We start from the raw sequence: 13,748 nt of genomic DNA on the forward strand, positions 1-13,748 counted from the left end.
TTGGTCCACTAGTGGAGCCTTTGTTGAGAACTGTCTGTTAGTCTTGTACTTCAAAGTGGCTGGATATAATACTATAATGTTGCTAGCAACATCTATAAAAAACATTTTTCAAGGGGAAGAAAGGGCGGTTTATCTTTTCACTGAGGGACACATACAGTATATTTGAAATTAAACAGTGAATTTCTAACTGGTTCCAAGGTTCATGAAAGTCAGTCAACATAAAAATGAACATGCAAACTAAAAAGTAAGAAATGGTACAGCTTCTGTACACTCTCATGGTGTGGCAACAATGGTTCGTTCTGTCTAAACACGAGAAGAGGATGGTGTGAAAATTCACAGCTAAGGTGTGAAGACTCGTAGTCGAGCTTACATTGTCACCATAATAGAACGTTTATTTCCTGTTATTAATTAGATACTTCTCCATTGCTGCACAATGTGTTGATAGCATACAGGTATAGAGGAGCAGGGGCACAACAGCCTATTTATTAGGGTGCTTGTGGAATCCAATTCAGCGGCATAAACAAATCTTTTCAGACTTTATTTCAAGGATGATAGTAGGTGGTACAATGCAAAGTTTAAGCAAGATCATTGTGCACTTCTCCAACAATGTCCCATTTTTTTATATATTTTACATATAATATTTTCTTCATTTTAAATTCATCATATATCACAATATTATGCTACTCTCATGCCACTGTTTAATCTGTCGATGGCTTTTATCCTCTTACAGCATAGCCTGCAGAGTAACTTTCTTGAATGATGTCTTTAGAAATATCACTTGATGTGATGACATATTGAGTGACAGACACTTCCAACCCCTCTGTCATCATATTATCCATTTCAATAACAACGCAAAATATCTACGAGCTTCCATCATTTCTGAAATATGTCGACAGACTCAACAGTTATGGCCTGCTTCAACTCATCGAAACCCATCGCTCATCAACATGGTTACCAATGTCAGTTTCATCATGAGATGGTTTACGTTTGTGGTGTTTTTGGATAAACTCTGTGGCCATCAATCATCTTTCAAACCTGCTCTCTGTGAGACAGTAAAGACATAAAATGTTCGGAGACACAATCAGCATAATGGATGTCTCTACAGATGTTTCTGCTGACTGTGTTGCTATGTTCACACGTGTTAAAGCTTTTTTGTTTCTATGGCGTTTTGTTGACTGTCAACGTTTTTTCCCCAATTACTATCTTACTCCAAGGTAAGCATCTACATGACCATTTGAAAGGGACAGTTAATTATTATATCTCTTAACCAAGCCACTGTTACGTGGCTGAGCACCAAATATTTTGCCTTGAAAGCAAAACAGTGTCCAACTCAACAAGAACAGTTTAAGCTCTAGAAAATGAAATATGTTACATCCAGCACATATGTAACATATGTGCTGGACACAGTATGTTGGTACATCCTCTGCATATGAGTCAGTAGATATCTCTGTTCTCTGGACACGTTTTTTTCTGTACGTATAATACCTCCTTCCACAATATGCTCTGTTTATAATAGTGATAATGAAAACAGACGCAGATGCATAGATTGTCACTTTTTTTTCTGTACATATTGTACCTCCATCTGAGGTACAGTTTTTGAAGAGCAGTAGTAATTCACATGCCCAAATCTGCACATTCTGTATGCATGTTCTCTACATCTGTAAAGAGAATTTGGGAGCTGTATAGTTCTTACAATGCCAGTCTATACGCCTAGACACTTTCTATTTATATATATGGCCCTTTGTAGACTCATTCATGTTTTTGCACATCATGTATATATTCTGTAATCTTCATATATTGTCTTCTTCATATTGTCATATTACTCTCATTGTTATATATTGCATATATGGGTATATATGGGTATATTTGGATGGGTATTATTTCATACTCCAGATATTTCACCCTCTTTCTTTTTCTTTGAGGTCTGTTGCTACTACTGCTGCCATTTTGCATACCCTTTTAATGCTGTAATCCATACTTTTTTCACACTCTCATCCACACATTCCTACTTTACATGTTCTAGTGTGGAATTGTCAATTGAGTAAATTTACATTTGACCTACTCTTTTTCTTTGCTATATCCTTTTGCTATTTACTGCTACAGTCCAATTCAAACGGTCCAACATCCCCACAGGGATCATTAAAGTTTCATCTTACCATCGTATCCTATCGCCCGTTGGGTTTTTTTTTCTGTTCTGGGATACGGGCCCTGGTGAAATGAGTCACTTATTTCAGTGGGGAAAGGCTAGTCTGATGGCTCACAGGGATCAGCAATGTCCCTGATCTCATCCACTTCACTGTCCTTAGTGGCTAAATCATCCTCAGCTCATGCCCCTGCTCCTCGCCAGTCATCTGCCCCTGTGTCTAACGTCAACCTGCGTAGCTGAGAAGGACCCCACATAATATACAGTATTTTCATACAGGCTTGCTTGTAGCTATGATTGGTATGACAGATTGGTTTAAATTTTGTGGTAAATTTCAAAATATGATTCTTTTGGTATGTGATATTTGGTATTTTGCACCCCGATGTGTCACATACACTGCCTTCCCCAGCTTGGGTCACTGTGGAGGACTGAAGTGTCTCACTCCTGACTCACTGACCTGAAATGCCTCTTGACAACCACAGTGTTTTGGTGATAGCGCCGTAGGAAAAACCTGTCCTATGTGCAGTTGCCTGTTTTTCTACATCCATGACCATCTTATGTGTGTGTGACTTAGTGGCGTACCTGCTGTGGTCAGGCAGTGCTCCTCGTCACTGTTGTCCTGGCAGTTGTCCTGGCCGTTACACAGGAAGCTGCGGTCCACACAGCGGCCATTTCGACACTTGAAGCGAGCCTCTGAGCACACCAACGGATTACCTGCTGAGGTGCAGTCAGAGCAGAGGTCAGAGGTCACAGGTTAGAGGTAATGGGGTTTGCAGTGAGAGGTTTACAGGTCAATGTTACCTGGGAAACAAGAGCACCTGTGCGAGTGACTTTCCCCAAAGATCTGGACAAGACATTTTGCTTTAAGCGCAGACACCAACCTCAGTGCATAAGCGAATGTTTAGGAAGCGAATAAAACTAACATTCTATAGTGGCAGTTGTGGCACAATTTGTTAGAAGTTTGTTTTGTATAATTTTTTGGTCCCATCCCAACTGTAACACTTTGATACGATCCAATTTAAGAGAAAAACATGGGTATTACATTTTCAGAGGAATTTTCAAAGACGCAATGAAAAATTAAATACAGTACATCACTGTGCGAGTTAGCAGAGCATTTGATTTGGGGATTCTGATAAAAATCAAACTGAACCTCAACAGAGGGAAAAACATCAAAAAATCCTGCCGAACACTACCATTTCTCTTTTTAGCACACGTTTTGGTTCGCCTTTGTTCTAGCTTCTGCAAAATGAGGCAGAATTATCTTGTGAGAAGATCCAGACAATTACACAGCGGTGACGCAGTGTGTGCTGGGAGCACAGAGCAAAGCTCCATTTAAATGCCGAGATTAGATTTGTGAGCATGGGGCCCTGCAGGCTAGGAACACCGCCTCTGACGATGGAAAGTGATTGGCTTGTTGCAAGTTGCCCCACTGCAATACAAAGACCAGGACGGGGGCGGGGGCGGAGGTCATGTGAGGACAATCAAAATCCTTGATAATACACACACCTGGATCCCAGTGTCCCACGTATTCTTCTGTTCAGTAAAAAACAGGCTATAACTCTGTTGTGTAGACGTTTCAAGCAAAAAAAAGCATAGCTAGACCCCACCCGTCTGCTGTAGGACCATTTGCGGCAATACTGATCGTTACAATTAGGGGACAGTATCTCACGGAATACAGTATGACTTCTGGATGAGTCAGATAGTTATTATGGGATTTGGTTGCCGTGGGAGACTCACTGCAGTTCTCCTCGTCACTCCCGTCAGGACAGTCGCTGAAGCCATTACAGCGGAAGCGTCCGATGATGCAGTGGATGCCATTAGCGCAGGCGAAGAATGTGGGAGCACACTTCGACTTGACCTTAGCTGCAGAGACAAGAGAGAGAGAGATGGAGGGAGGGGAAAGCGGAGAAAAAGAGCACAACAATGGATTAGTCTATGGGCGATGGGGAGATGATGCAGCAATTTTCAGTGTGCTTTATGATAGAATGAGCCTTGGCTGTGACAGGGGAGGGAGGGATCTATCAGTGCGGCCAGCTAACTAAAGCTCTAAAAGTCTGAGTTCGCTAAAAGTTTCTTTTTCTATTGAAGGTAACTGTACAACAGACACAACCATAAGCCTTAATATTAGCCTCAGTGAATCATTCAACTATTAACACCTATGTTAATAACGGATGAAACTCCTCTGTACAAGGTTCAAACAGTCAAACAGCTCCTGCGCTAAAGTCCAGTGAATTCATCAGTTAATTTTGTTCTGTAACGATTATCTTCACTTTCTCCTAAGTATGACAAGCTAAGGACGAGAACCCAAATAGGAAGTGGGAAGAAAACAAGTTAATGACAAAGACAAAGAGAGCAAGCGGCGTGGAAGAGTGGTTGTATGGATCCTGCCATCGATCAGCCTAAGCAGGCCACAGGACTTATCTCCCGGGACAGGCCTGGGACTGACTGACGAGCCTGCACAACATCAATGCCCAGCGTCCTCCGTTTAGCACTAACCCCTAGTTTTAACTCAAACACATTGATCTTCCCCGGCTGAGGGAGAAAAACAAGATAGCAGGTAGATGCAAGCAAAGACATCCGAGAAGAAAGGCCCTCGTTTAGCTGGTTCCCTGCGAACTTGGAATGTCGAAGCCTGATTGCAACGAGGAAAGAAACACAAGAGAATTTGCAGTGGGGCCAATGCTATTTGCAGGTTGTGAAACATTGGTGTGAAATATGCTGTCGTCTCTCAGACCTCTCTGTTTCTCTACTTTAGCTTTGGTTCAACTGCTCATGGATTATTCGCTTGGGGTGCTTTGCATTATAATACAAAAGCTTAAACTTGTGTGGCATTGGCATTGTGCGAGAGCTGCCCCTCTGTCTAAATAGTGCTTATTGCAAGGAAAAGCTACCAATTACAGCTTAGGCATCGTTATGATACCAGTTAAATACACTAGGAGTTAACACCAGTGTGGGCATAGCATTGTAAACATTTTAAACCCAGTGTAACAACCAAAGGACGTAACAACCCACACACCCACACACAGGGAGGGGTTAGAGTGAGTGGGCACGCTAGACATCTCACAGCCAACCACCAAACAATCTTTCTGTGTTTTCCCCATACTGAATACAAAAGGGTGGAATTGGCCTGCCCATAGGTTGGCATTGTGCCGTCTCAAATGCCAGGGGCACGCATTTTTCCCCCTACAATATATTGTGGTGGGCTGATTTATGAGCTCTTTCAAGCTGCGGCGATTATGTGTAGCGAGGGGGGAGGGGAAGGCATAACAGCCGCCGAGGGTTTGAAGCGCCCGTCTCCAGGATGAAATGTAATCCGCTGAACGCAGGAGGAGCTGGACCAGCCAGTCTGTGTGCGTACAGCCCGGGAAGCCTTTGTTTACCTGGACAGCAGAAGCTCTAACCGCCCCAAAGCCCATTTTGCATCACATTCATTAGATTCCATGGAGAGAAAGAGACATAGCTTTGAGCTGTAGCAACACATCAAGGAAAAAGATACAAACGCACGCCGCTGCGGAGGACTAAATTGAAATTCGCCTAACCACAACAACAGCAAGGTTTTCCAAAGTTTTTTCCCTTATTTATTTTACATTTCTTGCCCACTCGCTTCTTTTCCCTTGCACTTGTTGGGGGAAATAATGAAAACATGTTCCGGTCTTTTGGACACATATTGGGTTTCTTCTAGTGAAATACAATAATGCAAGTTTCTCGCTCTCTGGTTGGATGTGGCTCTCGACTGAGCTTTTTATTTGCTTAGCAGGTTTGGCCAGAATGGGCCGTTAACTCTGATATCTCTCATTGCTTCCTCATCTGAATCCTCATTACAACCACTATACTGCTGACAGGACTCATCTGACCCCATGTTGGCGCTTCAGCAATAAGTTCAAAAGTCTCATGAATGGAGGGACGAACACTGGCTGCAAGGATGGCGCTAATGTGCTTAGCTGCGTTTGGGGTTGCGTCGCCCTTCACAGCCCGAGCTTAGCAGTGTTTTCAGAACATGAAAACCAATCAAAATTAATTAGGAGCGAGCCAGTTTAGGGTGGAAAAGATGGGGAGCGAGAGACTTTAAAAACATAAACTTAGACCCCAGTTATTAAATTTCCCTTGTTAATCCTTCCGTGAAGGTGTCCTCTTTTTCTCCCACCTCCGGCACTTTTCCCATCCAAATTTAAGTACTGTTGTTGGTCCAAGTAATGTTGATTCATTTCCACTCCTCTGCCTTACACTTCAACCCCCCCCCCCACCCCCACCCCCAAACTTCATCCTCCTGTCACGCTCTCTGTCTCTCCGTTTGAACCTCTTTAGTTCCACGCCAAATTTTCTTTCTCCTCTCTAAGCCTAAATAGAAGTTGTTTACAAAAAGCAGGCAGGGTGTTGAATGGCTTCCAAACTTAGTTCCAGTGTTCAGCTGAGCAGCGCAAATGAAAACGAATGAGGTAGCAGGCAAGCTGATTCCTTGAGGTAAGACTATCACCGGCAGAAAAACATGGCTGGATCACACTGAAACACACTGTGGGAAGACACACACATGCACACACACACACACACACACACACACACACACACACACACACACACACGCACACACACACTTATTCTATCTCTAATACAACTACAGGCACACAAACAGGAACCCAAGCACACACACTATAGTTTTCAACCCCCCCTAAAAACCATTCTTACTTGCAAATATGATATATATATATATATAATATATATAATAAATAAATAAATAAATATATAACAATAATAATAATAATAATAATATAATAACAATAATAATAATAATAAATGTAATATAATCATATAATATAATAATTTTTTTGGTTCAATTAAATCTCTTTTTTTTCCTTCTGATATTTCAAGCATTTAAAATCAAGGCCAAGGACTGTGGCACCTTGGAATTTCTCGGGTTTGGATTAAACCCTTTGATTGCATAACATGGAGTTGAAATAGCACACTATTGTTTGCCTCTTGTTCCCTGTCTTTAACTCCCCAGTGGCTTCACCGTTCGTGACAGGCTGAATCCAACAGCGCAACTCCTGTTGCAAATATAATGCCTTGCTTTTCCCCCCATATCCACCTCTATGCCCTTCTCCTCACTTCTCCCCTTTTCTCCCTCTACCCAATTCCCCAGAGGAGAGAATAACTTGTTCAGCACAGGTAGGCTGAGTCGTGACGGGCATGCATGAGCGAGACAGTGAGGAGAGACACATGCAGGAGAAGGACTAGAGAGAGGAAGAGAGTAACAAGAAAGAAAACAGGGGAGAGAGAAAGAGAGAGCGAGAGCAGGAGAGAGGAGAGCGCAGACAGTTGAGGACTTGAAAGGATTCTCTGACCTTGCTGAGCATTTCTGAAGGAAGGAAATCAATAGGTAATGGAGTCAGGGTGAAAGCAAGAAGGGCAGAGGTAGTCGTGGGCCAGTCTGGAAGAGGGCCGGGGGATCAAACTAATCAATCTGGACATTTCACCGTCCGAGCCCGGTCCGCTACCAGTACAATACAATAACCTTCTGCGTGCGGGAAGAGGCACGGCCACATTACAGAGCTGCCTTCATTTCTGTGGCCAAACATTAATGGACCACTGGCATTCTGCAAGGCCAGCAACCTTCACTCTAGAAAAGAGGGAGGAAGTGTGGTTCATAATGGGATCCACCAGGCAGGCACATGTGCAAAATATCAATTATGGAAACATCTTCTCCAACAATCTGGCTGCACCATGACTGCTTTTGTCGACAACTTCCGAGAGAGAGACAGAGAGAGAGAGAGAGAGAGAGAGAGAGGGAAGCGGGGACATATGCTGAAAAAGCAGCGAGCGATAGATCTTTCAGATAATAACCCTGCTGCAATATTCATCACAGAACGTAACGTGCCTCTTAAATTGCCTTGTTTGAACTGGCTGCACCCAACGCTGCGTTGTAAAATGACAAGATAGCATTTCGTATTCCTTTGTAGATTTCAGAGCAATCACTTTGCCTAATTTGCGACCATCGATGGGAAGAGCCGTGGCATTCAATCATAGAGAACAGAGAAAACTAGAAAGAGGGAGAGGAAAAGAGATTGAGAAAGATAGGGGAAGAGACAAAATCAGAGACACAGAGAGAGACTGTGTGTGTAAGACCCTGATCAATATTTCATCCCTGTTTCTTGGTATTAATTACACCAGCTCATTGATCAGTCAGCCATTAAGCATCTGGGATGTACCAGACTCTCAGTCCCATTAAACCTTCTTTCGGTTTTCCTCGGCTGGTCTTCTCCACTGCTAATGCTCCATGGTTTCTCCAATTCCTCTTCTCTTCTCTTCTCTCTCTCCTCTCCTCTCCTCTCCTCTCCTCAGCTGCCCTTCCGTAAATAGCTTTCCTCTGAGCTGGGCTGAAACAACAGACTTAAACCAAGACACGCTCCTTTCTAAGCCCCCGAAACTCCCACAATCCCACCTGTTTTTTCTTCCGTGACACAGCGTCCTCCTAAATGTAAACCCCCCACCTCCACCCCACCCCACCCCCACACACACACGCACCAACACACACACACACACACACACACACACACACACAAACAGACAGACACAAACACGCTCTCACAGCAAAGCACACCCACGCAGAGTAAAGTAGAGCAGAACAGAGCAGGGCAGGAGAGAACAGAAGAAGAAAAAAAAAAAAGAAAACATATCTGTCAGCAGTATATGCCTCTTTCTGTTTGTGTCAGTGCATTGGTCACTGTTCTTATCACATACACACACACTCCTAATCTCAGCCACCCCTCTCTGCCCCCATGGTGGGTGTGGTGAAGGAGCGTGGGTGTTTGAGTCTCGATATCTAAATCATAACCAATCTGTCCCAGGAGTTCGCTAGCAATTTCCACCCTGCTGTGTAGGAGAACTTTGTTGTTGATATGCAATTTGCAACTCTTTTGAACTCAGCACCTCATGGGTATATTGGGGAGGTCAGCACACAAAAAAAAAGCAGCATTGAACTTGCTCCAGGCTTTTGCTATGTTATGATTGCAGTAAGCAATAACAATAATATTACAGTAATCCAATCAACTGCATTTATTTCGTCCCTACATGTTGTGGGGAGCTAACAGAATCAATAAACAGTATATTAGGGTAATGAAAACTCCAATGAATATGTACCTCATTGTGATTATATAACAGGAGGCATCTAAACAAAGTGACACACAAATATCAGCCCCCCCGGGTGAGCCTGCAAGCCCCACCCCTCTGTCTGTCCTTCCTGTGTCCTTCTCTCCTTGAATATGGAGGGAGGGAGGGAGAGAGAGAGAGAGAGAGAGAGGGGGGGGGGGGGGGGGTGAGGGGGGGGGGGGGGGTCACAGGGGAGAACAGTGAAGGCTTGAGCAGATCATGGCCAAACACTAATTTTCAATTCTAGCTGCTGGTTGCGGCCTGTGTGCTGTGGGGCTCAGGTAGGGAGTGCAGAAACATCAAGATTAAAAGTGCAACGTGTGGCATTTTAACATCAATAAATCATGATCACATAACGTTTGAGGCATTAGTATGAATACCGTAATTAAATGAGACCTTCGGCGAGAAGATTGGCAGCCTGTAATGGACTCTACACTGCACTGCACTGTTACGCTGTGTGGCACCGGGTCACATTTCACACGAAACCTGCTGGATTCTTTTACAAAGGAACACTTTACACAAAGGAATATTGCTTGACCACACAAAACGGGAGCTGTTTTACTTTGCAAATAATATAGGACTTTATTCCAGTTCCACTATTGTAACTGGATTGTTTCAACTTCACGTTAGTTTACCTGGTCGGAATGTGTGATCAAGGGCTGTTATTTATGGGAAATGTGGTCTTAAGTTTGAGAAACACAAAATGCTACATGTCGTTCCTTAAATCAGTCAATCTGAGGGGGGGGGGGGGGGGGGGGAGAGAGAGAGAGAGAGGGAGGAGAAGAAGGAAGAGGACAGAGGATTACAATCTCAGTCCATATAGAAATCAAAGGGATATTAAAGACATCACTCAAGTCAATTAATGTTTTTATATTAGATATTGAGGAAGGAAGGGGGAGCAGCAACAATAGAGTTTTCTTCATAGACAATTAAAATGTTGAAAGTTGACAATGTGCTATATGTGAAATCGTCAAACATGCGTACAGCTTCATTTTGAGTGAGGCTGATCTGCTCTGATCTTCTCTGTTCTGTTAGAGCCACTGGCCCTGCTGTCGGACCTCATATTCTAAGATCGAGTAAAAGTTGAACTTACACACAAGTTTACAAGCCTAGGATTCTGAATACATGGATTTGTCTGTACGGAGAGGCCATGACCTTAGCCTCCAGGGCAGCTAGTTCAGTCCTTTCTTTGAAATGTTACTTCTCTTTCTTCTCTCTCTCTCTCTCTCTCTCACTCCCAACCACATTTCTGTCCCCCTTCTGTGATTCCCCTCCTTTTCTTTTCCACAACATGTCGGCTCACCCTCCCCCGGCCTTTCTGTGCATCTCTCCTCTCCTCATGCCCTGCTCAGACAAGGGCAAAGAGGCTAATCCTGGCTCTGAGGCCCAGTAAGCTCAGTCAGCTCTCCTCCTCCTCCTCTCCTCTGTCTGTATCCGTTTCTTCTAACACTCTCCCAGGCCGTCGTCATGGACACCAGGGAGCAGGGTGGTGACTTTTGACCTCTTCGTGTGAGGAATTAGTCAGCAGCCTGTCTCTGAATCATTCCTTGAAGACCCCTCGGGCATGAGAGCATAAAACACACACATACAAGCGCACACACAAACTTGCACAGAGCAGATACTGTATATAACTTACTACAGATATGTTTTCATCTGAGATCCACTTGAATTCATGCGGAGCAAAGCAGAGGTTACACTCCATAAAAAGTTGAACTCGATAAAAACAATCTGTAGGGGGTCCTGGCCTAATGCGGCAGGACAGTAATACAATAAGCTACATCTTAAATGCAATAAGACTCGGCCTGTAGATATTACCTCGCTCCTCTCTGCCCAGACTGCTATTTAAGAGCCAGCAAAAGTATTTACATGACTCAAGTTGACCCTTGTGCTAGAGGGGAGGCAGAAAACAAACAAACGGAGAGGAGCAGCGGGGCTCGGGAGGCAGGGAGAAGCCTGTCTTTTCTAGGTGAATAAACACTCCCTGACCGTTGGAGAGACATACCCTGGCCCATCGGGCGGAACGGCCTGGGACGCAGCTACAATAAATACATAAATAAATAAATAAAACACAGAGGGAAGCAAATGCAGACCAGGTTTGCGTGACTCTCCCTTCTGAACTTCTTCACCCGCTCTTGCCATTGGAGTGGAATATGGCTAGGTCAACGAGAGCAGGGAGAGGGGTTTGTTTCTGAGGCAGAAGAACCGTTAGTAAAAGAAAGAAAAGTCCACCAGTATCTCATTGTAGGTTCATGAGTGGGTGGGTTTGTGTGACCACATGTGTTTGTGTTTTGGTGTATGAGTCTGCCAGCAAAAGAACATGGATCTTTTTGGGTGTACAAATGAGTAGTTTTTAAGTCCAAATTGGCTTGTTCTCAGTCCATTTCCCCTTTGGCTACACGTTTCCAAAAACAAAATTCTCATTAATGAGACACTAGGGAGATGTCACTGAATATGACCTTTACCTCAGGCTCTGCATGAGTACTCCTTGGATCAGAGACACCCACATCAGCACAATCTGCTGGCTAAATAGCCTGGCCTTAAAGGAGGAGATGCACTCTCTAACTACAGCTGTCTTCTGGGGGAAATGTACACGGCAAAAATAGCCACTGGTCCTGGAGCAAAAGATGTGCCAGATAAACTGATGTGTTCACACATACATATACATTTACACACACACACATGCACGCACACACACACACACACACACACACACACACACTCTTCTTTATGCCTAACAGAGGCAGAGACAGAAACAGGGGCGTTGGCTAAAGTGTAAAAGCAATAACAATTTAGCCTCATCTCTAGCCACTTAAAAATGGACAAAATTATGGAAAAGTGGTCCAAAATGGTGGACCAGCGGTTCGTAATGGTCCACCCCAATGGACGGACAGAAAAATAGGTTGCTGGCAATCAACCTCTGGACAGATGCCACCGGCTCATATTACAGATGGGAGGAAATTTAATATCCTGTGGTGGTCAACACCGGTCTGCCTCCATGGTAATGATCGTGACTGCAAAAGATGGTGAGCATACAGCACCAGATACCATGTGTCAATCCCCACTTAGTTATATAAAGGTAAAGAAAGGCAATATTTCACGACTATGAAGTGATTAGACTGTGTGCTGAAGAGATTACATTCAAACGCTATTTATGTGGCTCAATGACACCGGGGGACTACATCTGAGTCAACACTTTCAGTCTGTCAATTTAGCAAATCTACCATCCTACTCAGCTAAAGAAACTGTATGACTACAAAGTGGAACAAGTTTTGAGTGGGGGGTTAATTATGATTCTACTTGCAGAGAATCCAGCGTTGCAGCCTTAAAGTTTGCAGACATCGTGTTCTCCTAAGATAATAGACATCCAGACAGAGCTGTTGCTCTAGCCACCGTAATGAGCCTCCCTCCCTGCTTTCCCTTGCCTTCCTTACACTCCCTCCGTCTGTCTGTCCGTCCCTGCAGAGGCCCTAATAGAGCAGGGAGTTTGTCTGGGGATTTTATGAAGCGGTCGCTGGAGATATCGAGTGACACCTAGCCATCTATTTGAGGATAATAAGGCCCACTTATGCCACAGCGGAGAATGTAGACGACAACAAACATAGATAGTCCTATGACAACCACAGAGGCGGGCTGAGTGTGATGCTTTATGATAACCTGCCTTTATCTTTAGCAGTATAGCATACTGTGTCAGCAACAGAGCAAAAAAAAAATCCACTTTATAGCTGAATCTAGTTGAGGTGTACCTGATTGAGCTTGCAAGAAATGGAAGCATCAGTTGCATGAAGGATAAATTAGGCATACCTTATGTGTATTTTCTGCTGCTTTCCAGTAATGCAAAATGCATCTGAATACGATTTTTTCCATGTCTGACAGGTGATCACAGTGTAGGGCTGTTGAAGTGATTAAGGGGCAGAGAACCTATCAAGAAAACATGCCTCCATCTAACTAGTTTACTAAGGGAATAGATTTTCTGTAGCTAAGGGGGATTTCAGTATTAAAAGTCCAAAGGCAGAGTGAAGAAAATAGGGTGGGGTAGTTTTTAAAAAAGTTGGAAAAAAACTAAATTGAAATGACCAAAGCGGTACAAACTAAGAAGTCTGACAACTGAAAAGTTTGGCTATAGGGCTGTGTATGTGTGTGTGTGTGTGTGTGTGTGTGTGTGCTTGTGCGAGTTCTGGTGTGGGACCATGGGACATGGTCTCCTGTTTGCAAACTTTGTCAAGAGTGTCTGCTGACTCCCTGAGCTGCCAACAAGAAAGAGCAGTGAGAAAACCGACTGCTGGGGCAGAAGGAGGAAGAGGAGTAGAAGGAGGAAGAGGAGGTGAAGTGACAAGCCATATGTGATTCATGCTGGAGGCATGCAAAAGTCTCCGGAACAGTGGGTGGGGCGGGGTGAGGGGGGTTGGGTAGTGGGGGCACGGAGAGAAGTGGCGAGTTTGAGGAAGGGGCAGAGAACTTGGCA

General features: G+C 44.0%; 1 protein-coding gene across 1 annotated transcript in view; it reads right to left on the minus strand.

Moving 5' to 3' along the window:
* Window positions 1-13,748, minus strand: part of ldlrad3 (low density lipoprotein receptor class A domain containing 3) — a 66,958-nt gene that overhangs the window by 29,457 nt on the left and 23,753 nt on the right. Inside the window, exons 3-4 of the mRNA XM_071529151.1 lie at window positions 3,881-4,006; window positions 2,726-2,860 (exon numbers count right to left, since the gene is read on the minus strand). Of these exons, the coding sequence (XP_071385252.1) occupies window positions 2,726-2,860; window positions 3,881-4,006 (261 nt within the window). The remainder of the gene's footprint in view (window positions 1-2,725; window positions 2,861-3,880; window positions 4,007-13,748) is intronic.

The sequence above is a fragment of the Centroberyx affinis genome, unplaced genomic scaffold (genome assembly GCF_046629955.1).
Source record: "Centroberyx affinis isolate AG114_WGS23_722 - 3 ecotype Tasmania unplaced genomic scaffold, CSIRO-AGI_Caff_v1 ptg001770l_1, whole genome shotgun sequence".
Classification (NCBI taxonomy): Eukaryota; Metazoa; Chordata; class Actinopteri; order Beryciformes; family Berycidae; genus Centroberyx; species Centroberyx affinis.